Genomic DNA, 16354 nt, shown 5'->3' on the forward strand with positions numbered 1-16354 from the left:
GGATTAGTCAGCTAGGGTTATCTCGGTTGGTGGCAACACTGAGACCCCTGTGGCATGCAGTCATTGGGTGCTGTCGGTGAGGAACGTGCCTCTCTTCCAATCAGTGCAGTGATCCTGGTGACATGTTACAAGACGATTGGCTGGAAGGTGGGCACGTGGGAGGAATCTGCCTCCACTTCCTTATTCTCCCCTGAGTGGAATCATGAGGATTGTAACTACAGGCTGAGACATGAAAAACATACAACATGCTAAAAATAAATGGGCGATTCCAATGTAAAAAAAATGCTAATGAATTTGATAGACAAAACGGTATTGATTATAACCAGCCTCATGTTTCTTGCGGATACAAAGACGTCATTGCAGGCTGCGATCAGGGAGTTGTTGTGCCTGCTTTCTAGTGGACTTCCATGAGTAAACGTAATGAACCAGAAAAGGCGATGGAATACAGTATTGTGTCTTGTTAAGGTTCTGAATGAGTTGATTAGATCAGTCTCTCACACAGACAGTAGCAGACTCATGACGCATAAATGATGCCATTCAGCACTGCTTTAAAATGTAACATTTTATATCCGTAAGATATTTTAAGATTGAAATGTATTTCATTGTCTTATTTTGTTAAAAATGTTTTTTAAGGCTATGTACATACCAAGTCTTAAAAACTGGCACTTTAACGCTTAACTTGGCTTTTGTTGCAGGTGTGTAAAATTCATTGAGAGCAATGACTCGTCTCAATTGATATTTGTTTCTGTCACCACAATCCCTGCGAAAGATGCGGCCCCCTTAGAGGTACTTCATTTCAAGTGATATTAATTTAAATATTGAGGGTTAAGGAACGGACTGTTTTTTCCAAAGTGTAGCACTACAGGGTTGAACAGTTCTCTTTTCCTCTTTGCACATCAGAGCAAGAATTCTAGAACTGTACAAAGTGTTAGTGACGTGACAACTTCTAGTATTGGACGTAAAGTACACAGATCTTGAAATACCATTATAATTTATAAATGGCTTTACTGTGATTTTCCTTTCCTGGCCTGGAAGTTCTTAACTTGGTTTGAATATTCAGCAATAGAATTTGGGCCTTCTTGAAGTGAGAGTGTGCCATTTCACTCTTTCTACCTGACTAAAGATATGTTACAGGCAATAAGATTTTGCTTCTGTTTCCCGTGTTCTGGAGACTGCAGTTTAACTCTGATCATTTGCTTTGTTGGGTAACCTTTTTTTATAAAATGCAAAATTATTCGTAGCTCATCCGGTCTGGCTTGTTTTCTTCAACAGAATATCAGTGCCATGCTGGTCCTGGAAACCAATGGGAGTCTGGTTTTGTACACTGGAATCTCCCGGGTATGTTTTTTGAAATCTGATAATTGCGCTTTAGCTCCAGAGGGTAGGAGAGTGGGTTTGTGGCCTTGCAGTTTCCATCAAGTGGAAGTGGTGCAGAATTTGCTTTAACATGAACCCGCAGTATTAGGACTGAGTTTGGTAGGAAATTGCCACACAAAGTGCTTGATTAAATAAACTAATCATATGAGCCATGAACAACTTTATGCAGCTGTTTCTTGTAGATATTTAATATGCTGCATCAGAGCATTCAAATTGTATTGCTGTGCCACTAGTCTCCTGTGTACTTACTGGTTTAGCTTTGAAGGTGAGTGTTGTACAGTAGTTGGTATGTTATATAACGTATATAAAATAATCTATACACATCTTATCTTCCACTGCATAAAATCCCTTCATCTGCAATGTGTATACTGAGCATATTATTAAGATGCTGTGACTTTATCTATCTTTATGCCTTAAAACCAAAGTTTTGGTGGTTGTATTCATTATTTGCCCTGGGTGACAGCATCGGGCAACTCATACGATAACTGTGTATAAACAAGTGCAACTTGAAATTGCCGCCTTTGTGTAAATAAAACAACAGCAAGCCAGTGAATGACGCCTTCCACCTGTGTTGCTGATCTCTTCCCTAGGTGGGGAAGGTGTATATTCCTGGGCTCCCGGCTCCTTCGTGCAGCTTGTCGAACCCCATGCCACGCCCAAGCACCCCACTGGACAGTATCAGCACCCCTGCCAGGTCTCTGAGCAGACACGTAGGCCGTCTGGATGAGGTGAGCAGTGTCTGTAGGGGGCACACTCCCCAAGCTCTTGTTCCGTTTGTAGTGCTTGCCAATGAGGATCAACCAAAAACCTTGTCTGAAAAAGTTTCCCAATAAGTGCTGGCCTGGGTGATGGATTGAGAGATGGGTGGGGAGATCTCAGACTAGGGTGAAAGTTTGCGGAGAAGTTTGCTGAGAAGCCTGCATACTGCAGTGTTTTTTCTTTAACTTTTTTTTTTCAGGGAAGAAAAAAAATCAGAAGAGTTTTAAACTCTTGGTCTCAGTGCTCAATTCATTTTCTTGTGGTGACTCACTACCCTTAGAAACTCACCCGGAAAAGATCCAAGTAAATTGCTTTTAAATAAAGTAACGTCTGTGCTAGGCAGCTTAATTGCAGAATGGTCTACTCTAGTGTGATTTTGAGTTTTGGGAACAAACCTCCCAATATGCTCATCAATTTTACAATTAGATCCCAATTACATCCTAAAAATTACAGTTTTTTTTAACCCCAGCCTTCATAAAGGGAGTCTGAATTACAACCCAATTATCAGGAAAATGTATCCTTTGTGTGGGGAAGCAGTATATCACACATTTTGGGGGAAAAAAAACCTTGATGGGCTTCATCTTAACCTTGGTAAAAGAAAACGCTGAGAGAAAAAAAACATAATTGGGCCAAATTATCTACCTTTCTACCCAATTTCTCAGGTTAGCACTGAAACAGAAGATCCTTGAAATAAATTTCCCATCCTGTTAAATCTCAGTAGAGCTGTTAGTTTTAATTAAAAAAGAAAAACAGTTTGAATTACCTTGGGGTAATCTGTTGAAAGTGTTTGTGAAGGTAGCCTTTAATATAATCCCAGTCCTTGTATTAAACTTCATATACATCTGCTTCATAACTTTTCATCTTGGTGTTCTTTTTTGGGTAATGCCTGCTGATTTCAGCTAAAATCGAATCCATTTTAAGCACCATCAGAAAACGTATGTGGTACTACAGTACGGATTAAATGGGTATACACAGTTTTGGAAGGTCAGGCTATCTATCTGTTCATTACTATAACAGGAATTGTGAACTATGCAGTTTGTCAAACTACAATAAGAAAGATCTGTGAATCTGTGTTCTTAATTTATGCCTTTAAGAGAAAAAATACAAAACTATTGTTTTGTTTCACAAAACAAATATTTTGTTTCATCATTTGAAAAAAAACCTGACCTGTACCACAATACCCACACTTCTTCCTTAATTTTCTGTCAGATTGCCGGTCATTGCTGTTATTGGGAATCTAGCATAACAAAGCCTAGCTTTTTTGAATGATGCAGTGACCAGAATGTGACATTTATTATTAGAATATAGGAGTGGTTTTGATAAAACATCCTTGTGGCAACATTTTTACTAGCATTTAAGGTCAGTCAATTGTAAAAAACCTTTTTCACAATTCTCAGGTTGTGATGCTTTCTCCTGTTTCTGAATTAAGAGGCTCTCCTAAGCATCATGAATCCTCCTTGTTGGATGACACTGCCTTTCAGCAGATAGGAGCTTATATTCATTCTCTTAGAGACCCTGTTCGCAATCGAGTTACTTTGGTAAGTAGCTCTGCATCCTTAAGCATAATTGATTCAGGGATCTCAGTGGGATGTTTAGGTGATTTGTTTCAACCATGTGAAGAACCATCCAACCATAATGTCGAATACTAAGCAATGCTTAAAAATAATAGGATACATGAATCAGTGTTTTCACAGACCTTGATAAATTAAAACAGTTTGGAAAGATCAATGCTGATCCTAAAGCCAAGTTCAAAAACCCTTTAAAATGAAGATATCAAACCATCTGGGAGTTAAGCTCATATTGATGTGTGTATTTTTCAGTGTTTGGGATCAGCTATTAAATTAAGACTAAAGTAATGTATTAAGGTTTATATGAGAAGTTCAAGTTAAACTTTAACTATTCTTTCTATAGTGTTTAATTTTCAGCATGTTTTCTGTAAGATCTAATTTCTTTCTCTCATTAACAAGCATTTGTTGAAGCATTAAGTAGGAACTGCATTAAGCATTTAGAAGCATTAATTAGGAACTGCTACTTTTGATGTTCCTGTTTGGTGTCGTGTTAGTTCCCAGGGTGGCTCCTGTACCTGGTTAGGCAAGTGACATGAATTTCTTTTTCCTCTTTAGGAGATGAGTAATGGCTCAATGCTAAGGATAACCATTCCTGAGATGGCGACATCAGAACTGGGTAAAATGTGTTAGTTTTAGTTTTTCAACAGTGTTGTTGTTGTTACATCAAATGACGTCTAGTAAAATCGCCCCTGTTTTCCGGGCTTTTGGATCTTTGGAAGATCTTATTGTTGGCGACTCAGTGAATGAGTTTCAACTAAATATCGCATTATTGCGAATTGTTAATGGTATGAATTACAGATTTAAATCCAGAGGTTTTGCCTTAGTTGACACATTTTTTGCTACCAATGCGGCAGACAATGCCCATTACTTCATTAAACTGATAGCACTTCCCGGAATTGGTCCCACCTGCTGATTGAGAGCCGACCTGCGACTGTAAATATAGCAGCACCCCGCCAGTGTTCCCCACTTGCTTGCTCTCAGAGGGATCAATAAAGCTAAAAGCCGCTGGCTATAATAAGAAAGACAGAATAAATTGAAGCATAATTGCACGGAGTTCCTTTTCTGGAATTGTAGCGTTCTGGATTGCAGGGAACCCCTAGGTTACACTATTTTTTTGGTTTTTCAATAAATACATTGTATTCTTAATTAGTTTGGCTGCCCCCCACCACCATACTTTGAGCACTTACAGTATGTATTATCTGTTCGATTAGTGTTATAATAAACTTGGACAGTAGTCAGAGTTAATGGATCTGTAGGTTCTGCACGTCATAGCAATTACTTTAAAAACCAGTGTGCTGCGGTTAATCTTTCAGTGCTGTATTGGTGTGTCTCTGGGCTTCTCTCCCCAGCCAGCAGGTTTCCTGAGCTCCAGTTGTGATGAACATGCTCTGCATAAGTAATGAGCTGAGTTACAGGGCACCTGTGTCTGTCAAGGATTTGAGAACCAAAATGCCTCAGATATTTAATCACTGCAGGCAAGCTGCTTTCTGCGTTTCTCTCTACTCATTGCTCCTGATCATAGAAGGCAATTGTGTAATTATATCCCATGCACATTGTTTCCTGGCACCAGTGTTAAAGCACAGGAAGACTCTGTTTATGGAATTATTGAGAAGCACGTCAAAGGCAAATGTTTTCACTTTCTCTCATTAGTACCTCTTAATGGGTTTTCCTTAATTAGGAACTATTAGTTGTGATGTTCCTGTCTTCTGTCAGGATTAATCGTATGTAATTGCATCTCTTTGGATGACAAAATACAAAATGTATTTGTTTCTAATGAGTCTGCCACAGTAGTTATGTCCTGCCTCAAACTTTGTCCAATTTGTTTTGTCGTCATTTTTAAAGAGCAGCAAAGTGTGGAAGGGTTAAACCATTATGTTATAATTGCTAGCATTTGCCGCTCCCTATTCACACATTAGTTTGTAATTGATAGAGAAGCTGTGGTTCATATGTTAAATGAAATGGCATTTAAGCCCCACTGACTGCCATTCAATTCATTAGCAAATTAATATTCTTCTGTTTGTGAAGCGATCGTACATTCTGATAAAGACAATCAGATCATCTTAGTTTGCAGAACCACTGAGCATATCTATAAGCTGTATCACCCTGCGACTCTGAACTGGCAGCCCACTGAAGCTCGGCAGGTGTGAGCCTGTCGGTACCTGGATGGGAGACCTCCTGGGAGAACACTAAGGTTGCTGCTGGAAGAGGTGTTAGCGGGGCCAGTAGGGGGCGCTCACCCTGTGGTCTGAGTGGTTCCTAATGCCCCAGTATAGTGACTGGGATACTATACTGTAAAAAGGCGCAGTCCTTCAGATGAGATGCAAAACCCAAGGTCCTGACTCTCTGTGGTCATTAAAAATCCCAGAGTGTTTCTCGAAAAGAGTAGGGGTGTTACCCCATTGTCCTGGCCCAATTTCCCCCCGACCTTTACCTAATAATCCCCATCTATGAATTAGCTTCATCACTCTGCTCTCCTCCCCACTGAGAGCTGCTGTGTGGGGAGCGTTCTGGCGCACTATGGCTGCAGTCGCGTCATCCAGGTGGGGCTCAACACTGGTGGTGGTGGAGGGGATCCCAATTACCTGTAAAGCACTTGGAGTGGAGTCTCCAGAAAAGTGCTGTATAAGTGTAACTATCAATTACAAGTATAAGTGTTTATTTTTCCATTGTTTTGTATCTGAAGGTGACTCTTCTCTCTTTGCCCCAGTGAAAAAATGCCTGCTCGCAATCAAGTTCATCCTGCCGAAAGAGACGGCTGTGAAGGTGCTCGTTAAATGGTACAACATCCACAACGCACCGGGCGGCCCCAGCTCTCACTCCGAGTGGAACCTGTTTGTGACGTGCCTCATGACTCTGATGGGCTACAACACCGACAGGCTGGCGTGGATGCGCAGTGTGAGTGGCGCCCCCTTTCTGCCCTGTCTGACGCACAGGGCAGCCTGCACAAGCACATCCGTGTGCCCTGCGCTGCTGCAGCTGCCGCCTAGGGCAGCATGTTGGGTTTTAAACTTCACTTCCTGGTCGCTCATGTCCCAGGACAGCAGCGCCATGTGTCAGACCCCAGCCCCAGCACAATTAGGCTCGTCTCATTTTGGTGGAAGGCCCTGCCTTTTGGGGTTTCAAGTGTTTTCTTCATCAGAAAGATGACATTAAAATCTGCAAGTAGGAAATTAAGGTCTGGATCAGACCAACCAATGGGTTTTACACACACTTAAAGAGGGAAGAGTTAAATTGGTTCCGCTCAGAACTGGCTGAGTTCGGTGATGTAATTCTCAACTGAGGTGATCTGAAAGCCACCAAGCATTGTCTTCAGGAATGATGTGTTTAATCTCTGAACTGGGCTCCTCACATCAACTTGCCTAGAAACTGAACATCTAGAAGGCACCTTGGAGTAGTAGTTTAGAGCTCTGGAACTTTTACCAGATGGTCATGGTTCAAGCTTCCATTTTAGATTCATTTAATAAATAACTGGATGCTTAAAACCTGACATCATAACTATGTAGGTAGAATCATTTTCTTTTGGCCTTTTCACTTTCATCTGTAACTCAGCATACTTGCAGGCAGGCTTGCAGCCCTTCAGCCCAACAACAGTAATTGGGGAATAATTAGTCTGCTTTCTGAGTGCTATTGAAAGCAATGCCAGGAGTCGTAAGGGCAATAAGATGCATACGCACCCCGTATATGTCTGTGGTGAGCAGAGGTAGCCGTCTTGTAGGAAGAGGAGGGCCCTTTCTTTGGCATAAATAAAGGAAAAGGGCATTTCTGTATTTGTACTCATTAGAAAGGATCACAATCTTCTTCCCGTCTCTATAGCTCAGTAGGTTTGCCTGCACATCCCTGGTTTTTTGCTGCATAGGCACAGCGAGAGAGGGTGAATGGCAAAGAGTGAGCTTGAGGAAACTTGTTCCCACGGGAAACTGAGGTTTCTTCAGGATTATTTAATTTAGGCAATTCCTTCTCCTTATAGAGGACTGAAGGTTGCACAACCTGCATTTCCAATTTTCAGAAGGGGCCACATAGGCTGAACAGCCTTCTCTTGCTGGTAACCTTCCTGATGTTCTTCTGTCTGGGCTGAAAACCGATCTCGCTCCTCACAAGAGATGGCTTAATCTTCGGTTGGTTTGAGGGTCTATGAGAACAAAATGTTTGTACTGATATTAGTAAAATAGATCATGTACCAGCCCTGCGATAACGGTGTTTTTTATAACACAGTTGAAACTGTGGTTTAACAGCTCTTCAGAAGGATGTTGCTTTTTTCTAGGACTTTTTTTTTTTGTTTTGCCTCTGGTTTCTGTGTTTTCAGTGCCTTCATTTTTCATACATTGCTGCATGTAGTTGATTTGTATTTGTTGCATCATGGAGAGAATAACATGTACTGAGAATGTTGCATCATGCAATGACTGTCTTTTTCATGCTGCACAATATTTTCATTACATTGCACAGGGGTCTTTTTTAGCTTGGACAGACCCAATGATTTTGAATGTATTAAAAGTGGTCTGAATTAAAAGCAAGCTAATCCCGCATTGGTTCTGAATTGATTTTATTAAACCATGATGACCAAGTCATGACAAAGAAGGTGGAAGTATTAGAAAAGCTTATGACTTCCTGCACAGTCTTGAGAAAATGTTTTAACAGGGGAGAGAATCAGTGGTATGCATTTAAAAGTTACCCAAAACGTAACCAGGAAGTGTTTAATTCTAAAGCTTGTGATTTTTTATTTCAGCCTCATTGTTTGAATTTCTTCACAGCTTGATTTTGAAGGATCTCTTTCCCCTGTGATTGCTCCAAAAAAAGCCCGGCCTTCAGAGATGGGATCAGACGATGTAAGACTTTTTTTAAGTTTACATTTTTAGGACGTATATAATTAACATGTGTCACAGTAGGCAGAGAATCTGTCTTGGAGGAAAAAAAGCACAATACTAGTAAGTTATGCTAAGAGTTATACAGTAAGTTATACACTTTGGAGTTGTCCAGGTTGAGTCTAAATTTAAGTGCTAGAATTACTTACAATAAGCACTCCAGGGCCTTCACACTTATTGGGAAAATTGCATCAATCCATAAAAAAAATTGAATTGGCAAATGTTTATATTGGGATGGGTTAGTGGAGTACCACAGGAGTCTCTGTTAGGACCACTGTTCTTTCTAAATTACATTCTGGTATAATAATGAACCTACCAGGTCTTTAGATTCTACCAAACTAGCACTGTTGGAAAACCCTGTAAAAAGCTGCGTAAGAAATTTAAAATCTAGCCCAGTTTTAGACTTGGAGCAAAGTATGGACTGGGCCAACACCTGGAAAATTGAATGTCATTTTGACAGCTTGAGTGTGTTGCTTTGCAAATCCTTTTACTCTTCTAGACTGAGGCAGGGAGCGGTTAAAAATGCCAAGGAATTAGGATATATAGTTAAAGGTGTAGATTTCAAAGTGAGGAATCTTAAAATTGTACGGTTCACTAGTAAGACCTTATTTAGAATGTTCTGTATAGTTTTGGCCAGCATGAAAGAAAAAGATTTTGCTGCTCTGGAATCAAGGGAAACTCGTCGAGAGACGTTCCTGTGACCAAGGAATGTCCTTCACTAACAGACTTGCAGAATTGAATTTTTAGTTTTGAATACAAAAGACTTTGAGGGGTCCTGACCCAGCTATTCAGAATTGCCAAAGGCACTGCCAACCACATGACGTTTTCAGAATCAACAGTGAAACATTGAAACACGATTGGAACATGAGGACACAGGTGGAAACTACATAGCAGTGCCTTTAATACCAAGAACAGGAGACACACCTTTACCCAAATGGTTATGGGTTCTCTGGCATTGTTCAAGAGACAGCTGGATGAGTTCCTTGACTCCGTTAGACACTGAACAAGACAGTGACTTAGATGGATCCTCTTATTTGTCATCTTACAAGTCAAGTCTTATAAATCTTTTTCAGAGCTACAACGCCTTTCCACCTAGCATATCAACTCTATATTAATCCTTAAGAGTTTTATTTCCCCATAAGCTAAATGTTTCCAGTTGGGAGAAATATCCATAGATGGAGTGGTGCCTCTTTATATTGCCTCGCTTCATCCCTGCTGTGTTTGCTTAGTGATAACGCAGGACTCCGAGGTCTTGGGAGGGAGTGCTGGGATGTAAACTGGACAATCCCCCTAGTTTCCGAGTCTGAGTGATAAGTTCCAGGCTCCCGACGCCCAGCAGAATCCGATAGTAGCGCGGGCTGCTACGCACGTGACCGCCATTGACACGCACATCTCTTTTTTTTTTTTTGTTGTCGCCTGCGAAGGACTGGGAGTATCAGATGAGTTCCGACTACCACCGGCAGCTGGAGTCGAGGCTCTTGGCTAGCGCGCTGTATTTGGATCCGCTCGGGGCCCCGCCGCCCAGCGACGACCCCTCGCCCCCGCTCGGCCTCGACGCCTCCGCCCCGCTCTTCGGCCACATCCCCGCCCTCTTCTTCGTCCTGCACCTGGTGTACGAGGAGCTGAAGCTGGACACCCTCATGCGGAAGGGCACGCGCTCACTTGTCCTCCTCCTGCAGCAGCTGGCGAGGTAGTCATAATAAAAATCTAAGAGTAAGCAATTATAAAGGTGCTTTTCTGGACACTCCACCCAAAGTGCTTTACAGGTAATGGGGACTCTCCTCCACCACCACCACCACCAGTGTGTGGCTCCACCTGGATCATGCGATGGCAGCTATAGTGCCATCTATAGACTCATCACACACCAGCTGTCAGTGGTGTCAGCTGTCAGGGGAGGAGAACAGAGTGATGAAGCCAATTTAGAGATGGGGGTAATTAGGAGGCCTTAACTGGTAAAAGCCATTGGGAAATTTGGCCTGGATGACGGGATAACACCCCTACTCTTTTCAAGAAATGCCCTGGGGTTTTTAATGACCAAAGAGAGTCAAGACCTCGGTTTTACATGTCATCCGAAAAACTGTGCCTTTTTTTTTCCAGTATAGTGTCCCCATCACTATAATGGGGGCATTAGGACCCACATAGACCACCCTCTACTGTCCCCACAACACCTCTTCCAACAGCAACCTTAGTTTTTCCCAGGAGGTCTCCCACCCAAGTACTGACCTGCTGAGCTTCAGTGGGTTGTCAGTTGCAAACTTTCAGTGTGGTATGGCTGCGCGCCACTACGGTAAGGTAACTGCACTGCTCCCAAGGGGAAGGAACGACGTCGCAATGCGCCTCTTTAGACATCGCTTGGAAAGGGGGCCCGTGTCCAAATATGCACTTGGTCTTGGAGTCTTAAGCCCTTCGTATGTGTGTTCTCGCTCAAGTCTGCAAGGGCTCAGGGTGTCCTATTTCTAAATCTGTGTTTCACAAGGTCACTCGTTAGTGCTTTTAATGCGCCCTTGTCTGAAGTCCGCATCGGAGTGGACTCCATTGAAGGGAATCGCCCCCAGTTCCTCATGGAACGGTGACGTTTCACCCAACGGTGTCCCTTTACCTTTTTTATAACGATGCTCCTCGAATCCTCGTCACAGAAGCGCGGACTGGGAGGAAGGGCTCGGGGTGCAGCGCGAGAACTGGGGCTTAGCTGTGTAGCTGGTAGTTAGCTGTGTAGCTGACGGGAGATGCAACAGTCATTTGAATAATGTGATGAATCGCGACACTTTTACTCGTCCGTGACTGTTTTGTGTCATCGGTTATTCTGGTTGGCATCCTCCCACCCTTCCAGAGCCATTCACCTGCACTTCAGCCCGATGTTCGCTTCCTACACTGTTACAGGAAAGCGAAAGAAGTGAAAAGCAGAAAGCGAGAGGTCGTTGGACGTGCAAAACATTAATGCGAAACCTCCCGTTTCAGTAGGCGAATGACACATGCCTTGTCAATACAGCTTGCGTTCCAACTGTGAAAACGGCAAGAGGACTGTAGCAGAGCTGTAGAAAAGGAAACCTTGCAATGATAACCTGATCACCTCTCATTAAAAATCCTGAGAGAGCCCTACTGCCGAATGCTAAAGTGATGACTGTCCAAAGCTCAATGCTCACGGAGTTAAATTGAAACAATCTCTGCCAAACTGAACATCAAGCTCCTCGTAGGTTTACAAACCAGATGGCAGAAGGGTTTTAATGCCCATTTCTGTCTTGCAGATAAGCTAGAATTACAATCAGCACAATTACAATGGGAAGAGGAGACAAACCGGTTTAAATGCCAGTCCTTCAGTGTTTTAATACTACTCATGCAGGCCGTCTGGCTGTGTTATAGTGAATAACTCAGCCATAGTAGCTGGTTGACAAATTCTGACATCTCTTATCCATTCTTAACCAACTGTTTTTAAGTTGTTTGAGGTTATAGATGATACAAACACAGCCAGATTGCAATGATCTACAGTATGTGTATTGAAGTCTTAATAGGAATACTACAGGTAGAGGACTGTGCATTTTTGTTTTCTCACTCTGCCCCTTTTGGTGTGCTAATGCTTCTTTTTTTTGGTCATAGGGATCTGCACTTGGAAGAGTATATTGATTTCTATTGGCGTGATTACCCCTCCTTCATTAGAACCTTTAAAGAAGTGTGTGTGATTGACCAAGGTAAGCGCTGATTATGAGGTGAGAGTGTGGACAGGGTTTCACATATTTTCCCTAGTAAAGCCCCATGACCTTCTGTCACTTTTCTAAATGCGTTTTTAAATGTTATCTGTGATGAGCTAAATCGCATGTATTGAAATATTGGCTGTCTTAACAGCAGTTAATGCAGTTAATACTTCATAATTTCTTCTCCTTGTAATTCACTGCCATTGTTTCCTTCAAAGTGATCGCTTCGGTGAACCTGGTTCCAGGTATATTGGGACTATTTCATTGTAACAGTAGTGCAAGAAGTTACAAGCCACCTCTAGTGCACCAGTGGGTGTGGGGGGAATGAGGTTGGGCAGGCAAGCTCTTCCAACACAGCCACCCGTCAGAGCTTTTCTTGTTTGACTGCTGTGAGCTCCATAATGCCTTGCAGGGAGGAGTTGCACAGATCAGGGGGGCAGCGAAAGTTATACTTTTGCTAATAACTACAGAGGTCATTTTCTGTGCTGCAGGAAGCTTGAATGCATCTAAGACAGAACTGGACAGGTGCTCAGGGTGCTGGCTCACCTTTGTCCCTCTTCTTACAACATGTCAGAAAATTCATTTTTCTAAATAATATATTTCCACAAGAATAACAAGAGAGGTTACAAATGAGAGGATGCCAGGTTGGCCATTATAAATGGTAGAAGTAGTAATAATTCCTTACACTTATATAGTGGTTTTCTGGACACTCCACTCAAAGCACTTTACAGGTAATGGGGATCCCCTCCACCACCACCAGTGTGCAGCCCCACCTAGATGATGCGACGGCAGCCATAATGCACCAGTACGCTCACCACACACCAGCTATCAGTGGGGAGGAGAATAGAGTGATGAAGCCAGTTCAGAGATGGGGGGTTATTCGGAGGCCATGATTGATAAAGTTCAGGGGGAAATTTGGCCAAGACACTGGGGTAACAGCCCTGCTCTTTTCAAGAAACACCCTGGGATTTTTAATTACCACAGAGAGTCAGGACCTCAGTTTTATGTCCAATCTGGTGGGGCGCCCGCCAGTAGCTAAGGATCTGCGCCTGTGGCTGGAAGGTTGCCGGTTTGTATCCCGCGGCCGGCAGAGGAATCCTGCCCCGCTGGGGCCCTGAGCAAGGCCCTTAACCCCAGCTCCTCCAGGGGCGCTGTACAATGGCTGACCCTGCGCTCTGACCCCAAGCTTCTCTCCCTGTCTGTGTGTCTGTGTCTCATGGAGAGCAAGCTGGGGTATACAAAAAGATGAATTCCTAATGCAAGAAATTGTATAGGGCTAATAAAGTGATCTTATCTCTTATCTGATCTGAAGGACGGCGCCTATTTACAATTGAATGTCCCCGTCACCATACTGGGGCATAAGGACCCACACAGAATGTAGGTTGAGCACCCCCGACTGGCCCCACTAACACCTCTTCCAGCAGCAGCCTTAGCTTTTCCCAGGAGGTCTCCCATCCAGGTACCGATCAGGCTCACACCTGCTGAGCTTCAGTGGGCTGCCAGTTGTTAGTTGCAGGGTGCTAAGGCCCTCAGGCCATAGTAGTTAATGCACCCAAGGTTCTCATTCAACTGTTTCTTGAAAGTCATTTGAAATTCTCAGTTTCTAACGAAGGCAGTAAGCTCATGAAGACATTTTGCCCTGATCTCTAGGAAACTCCAACTCCATCTTGCTAAGAACTCCAAGAAAATGGCCGTGGTTGAAGTTCCTGTTGCCTGTTTTTCTTTCCTGCTCTTGTAGCTCAGATTGGCCAGATGAATAAGCCATCCTTCTTCACCACTGAGCCCCCGTCTTTGCTGAGGTGGCTGAGCTCCTGTTTGAAGAGTGAGGAAGTATTGCCTTTCCCATATTTACCTGGCATCTGTGAAAGAACAAAGCTGCTTGTTTTGGTATGTAGTCTTTATTGTTTATTGTGCTTGACTATTAGAGCCGCCATTATTGAGTTAGTGTTGTAATTGAATTAGTGTGCCTGCATCTCATGTGCCGCTCGTGGACGTAAACATGTTTCTGGGTTCATTCCTTCGAATTGACTTGCTACTGCTTGGTAAGGTGAATGACCATGACACAAACAAGAGGTATCAGTACCTAACAATTAAATAAGTAATAGGTTTATTCCATGCTGAAAAAGAGAAGAAAGAAAACACAACATTTCAGCCGTGGAGCCTTCTTCAGGTGTGAGAAAGACAAGGCAGTAGGCAAAGATAATGTAGTGGGAGAACAAAGTCTGGGAGAGAGGAGGAGCGAGAGGCAGGAGCCGGGGACAGAAAGAGAGGCCAATCAAGAGGTGTGAAGTCAGGATAGGTGTAGAGAGGTGTGAAATGAAACCTTCAACGAATGGAGAAAATTTAGAAGAAAAGTAGCCTGTCGTTAGGAGAAGGGGGAAGGTGTGATCCTAGCTGCAGGATAATTTTGGTTTCTGTAGTCTTTCTGATGTATGAGTTCGGAAAACCGTCTTTGAGAACACAGACGGAGAGATTAGAGTGGTCATAGCCGTCAGAGGTGAAATGAGAAACAGTGATCTTTAATCTTCACAGCCCTAACATGTTCTCTGAAGTTCTCTACTTCACTCCCTTCCAGCCTTCGTTCTCCCACTACATTATCTTTGTTTACCGCCTTGTCTTTCTCACACCTGAAGAAGGCTCCACGGCGTAAACGTTGTGTTTTCTTTCTTCTTTTTTTCAGAATAAACCTATTACTTGTTCCTTTGCAGCCTACGCATGCTGACGCAGCTACCCACCTTAACAATTAAATATATTTGTTTCGCATACAGGACACAATTGTATGTCTTACCCTGAAAAAATCGGTTTAAGTTTCAATCCATCATTCTTTCCAGCAGAAGTGAATTCTAATGGTAATGAGCACGTGCAGCTGTACAGACACCCGAAGAAGGCTTGGCAGAAGAAACGTTTTCTTTTCTTCTCTTTTCCCCATGGAATAAACCTTTACTTGTTCCCGTGTGAACAGATGTGCACAATGTACTGTCAGTGTTGGACATGGTGACCCTGATTGTATTCAGCATGAGATTCTTTAACATACTGTACATGGACGTCGATATTCATAGAGGTGTGAGAAACTAAAAATAAAGCCATAGAGATAGTTATGTTCTGGTAGGTTCACCAGGTGACAGTGCCACAACTTCAAAAAGCTGACCAGAAACATGAGACAAAGCATACCACACAAAAAAGCCAGCAGGGCAACAATGGTACAAAGTATGAGACAAAGTGTTTAAACATTTCCTAAATTTTGGGTGTTCCACATAATATTATTATAGAAATGTAGGATAAGTGTAGATCTATAGAATCTTTCCTCTTGCTGTGGTCACTGAATGATTGTCTCATTAACAAGTTTTGCTTTGGCATAAGTATATTAGTGTGATTTTTGTGCTTTAAAAAAAGATAAAAAACTAGGATTTTACATAGATGTAGTCTTCTGAGTACAGAATGCTTAAGCTAATCGGCAAACATTTTTTTTTGCATTTTCAGAGATTGAGTCATGAAATCAGTTCTTGGTTTACACAAGAATCAAAGATAAAATATCTTGATTTCCTTACTGTGCTCATACCTAGTTCATTGGTTATCTTCTTAAATTGCAATAATCCATTTTTATTCATGAATATTTCAATGTTTTAATATTCCCATCTGTATAAAATAGTGGAAAAAGACATCTTTACAAGACTTTTTTACAAGACTGCAAGACTGAATACCGTCACTTAATTAAACCAAGTTGAATGTTTTTATGTTTTATTTCTCTTTAAGTTCCAGTAAGTTAAAGAGCTCTTTTTTACATTCCTCAAAAGCAAACTCAACTGATTTTTTTTATTTTAAAGAGCTAACCTAACTATATTGAATACTTCAATGAAAGCTGGTTCCTTTGTTTTTTCCAGGTAGCAGTGGAAATTGGGGAGTTGTCAGTCATGTTAAGTGACTGCTGTGTTTTATTTCAGTCACAGCTGGAGGGAGAATGTGCTAAATGAAATGGCCATTTCGTGTTGTGTGCTGCGGTTTTATAATTAAGCTTTTGAAAGCACTGACTGATTCATACTAAGGGACATGCTGCAGATGACTAAACTCAGCAGTGTCTCCTTGTATCAAGCTAAATGAAATG

At 42.3% G+C, this 16354-nt stretch overlaps 1 protein-coding gene across 1 annotated transcript in view; it reads left to right on the forward strand.

The window, feature by feature from the left end:
- anapc1 (anaphase promoting complex subunit 1) overlaps positions 1-16354 on the forward strand; it is a 53948-nt gene that overhangs the window by 9735 nt on the left and 27859 nt on the right. Inside the window, exons 12-21 of the mRNA XM_088934386.1 lie at positions 696-786; positions 1273-1338; positions 1968-2105; positions 3534-3674; positions 4260-4320; positions 6412-6599; positions 8453-8527; positions 9988-10253; positions 12158-12249; positions 13991-14139. Of these exons, the coding sequence (XP_088790512.1) occupies positions 696-786; positions 1273-1338; positions 1968-2105; positions 3534-3674; positions 4260-4320; positions 6412-6599; positions 8453-8527; positions 9988-10253; positions 12158-12249; positions 13991-14139 (1267 nt within the window). The remainder of the gene's footprint in view (positions 1-695; positions 787-1272; positions 1339-1967; positions 2106-3533; positions 3675-4259; positions 4321-6411; positions 6600-8452; positions 8528-9987; positions 10254-12157; positions 12250-13990; positions 14140-16354) is intronic.

This window comes from Atractosteus spatula, chromosome 15 (genome assembly GCF_055471065.1).
Source record: "Atractosteus spatula isolate fAtrSpa1 chromosome 15, fAtrSpa1.hap1, whole genome shotgun sequence".
Taxonomy (NCBI): Eukaryota; Metazoa; Chordata; class Actinopteri; order Semionotiformes; family Lepisosteidae; genus Atractosteus; species Atractosteus spatula.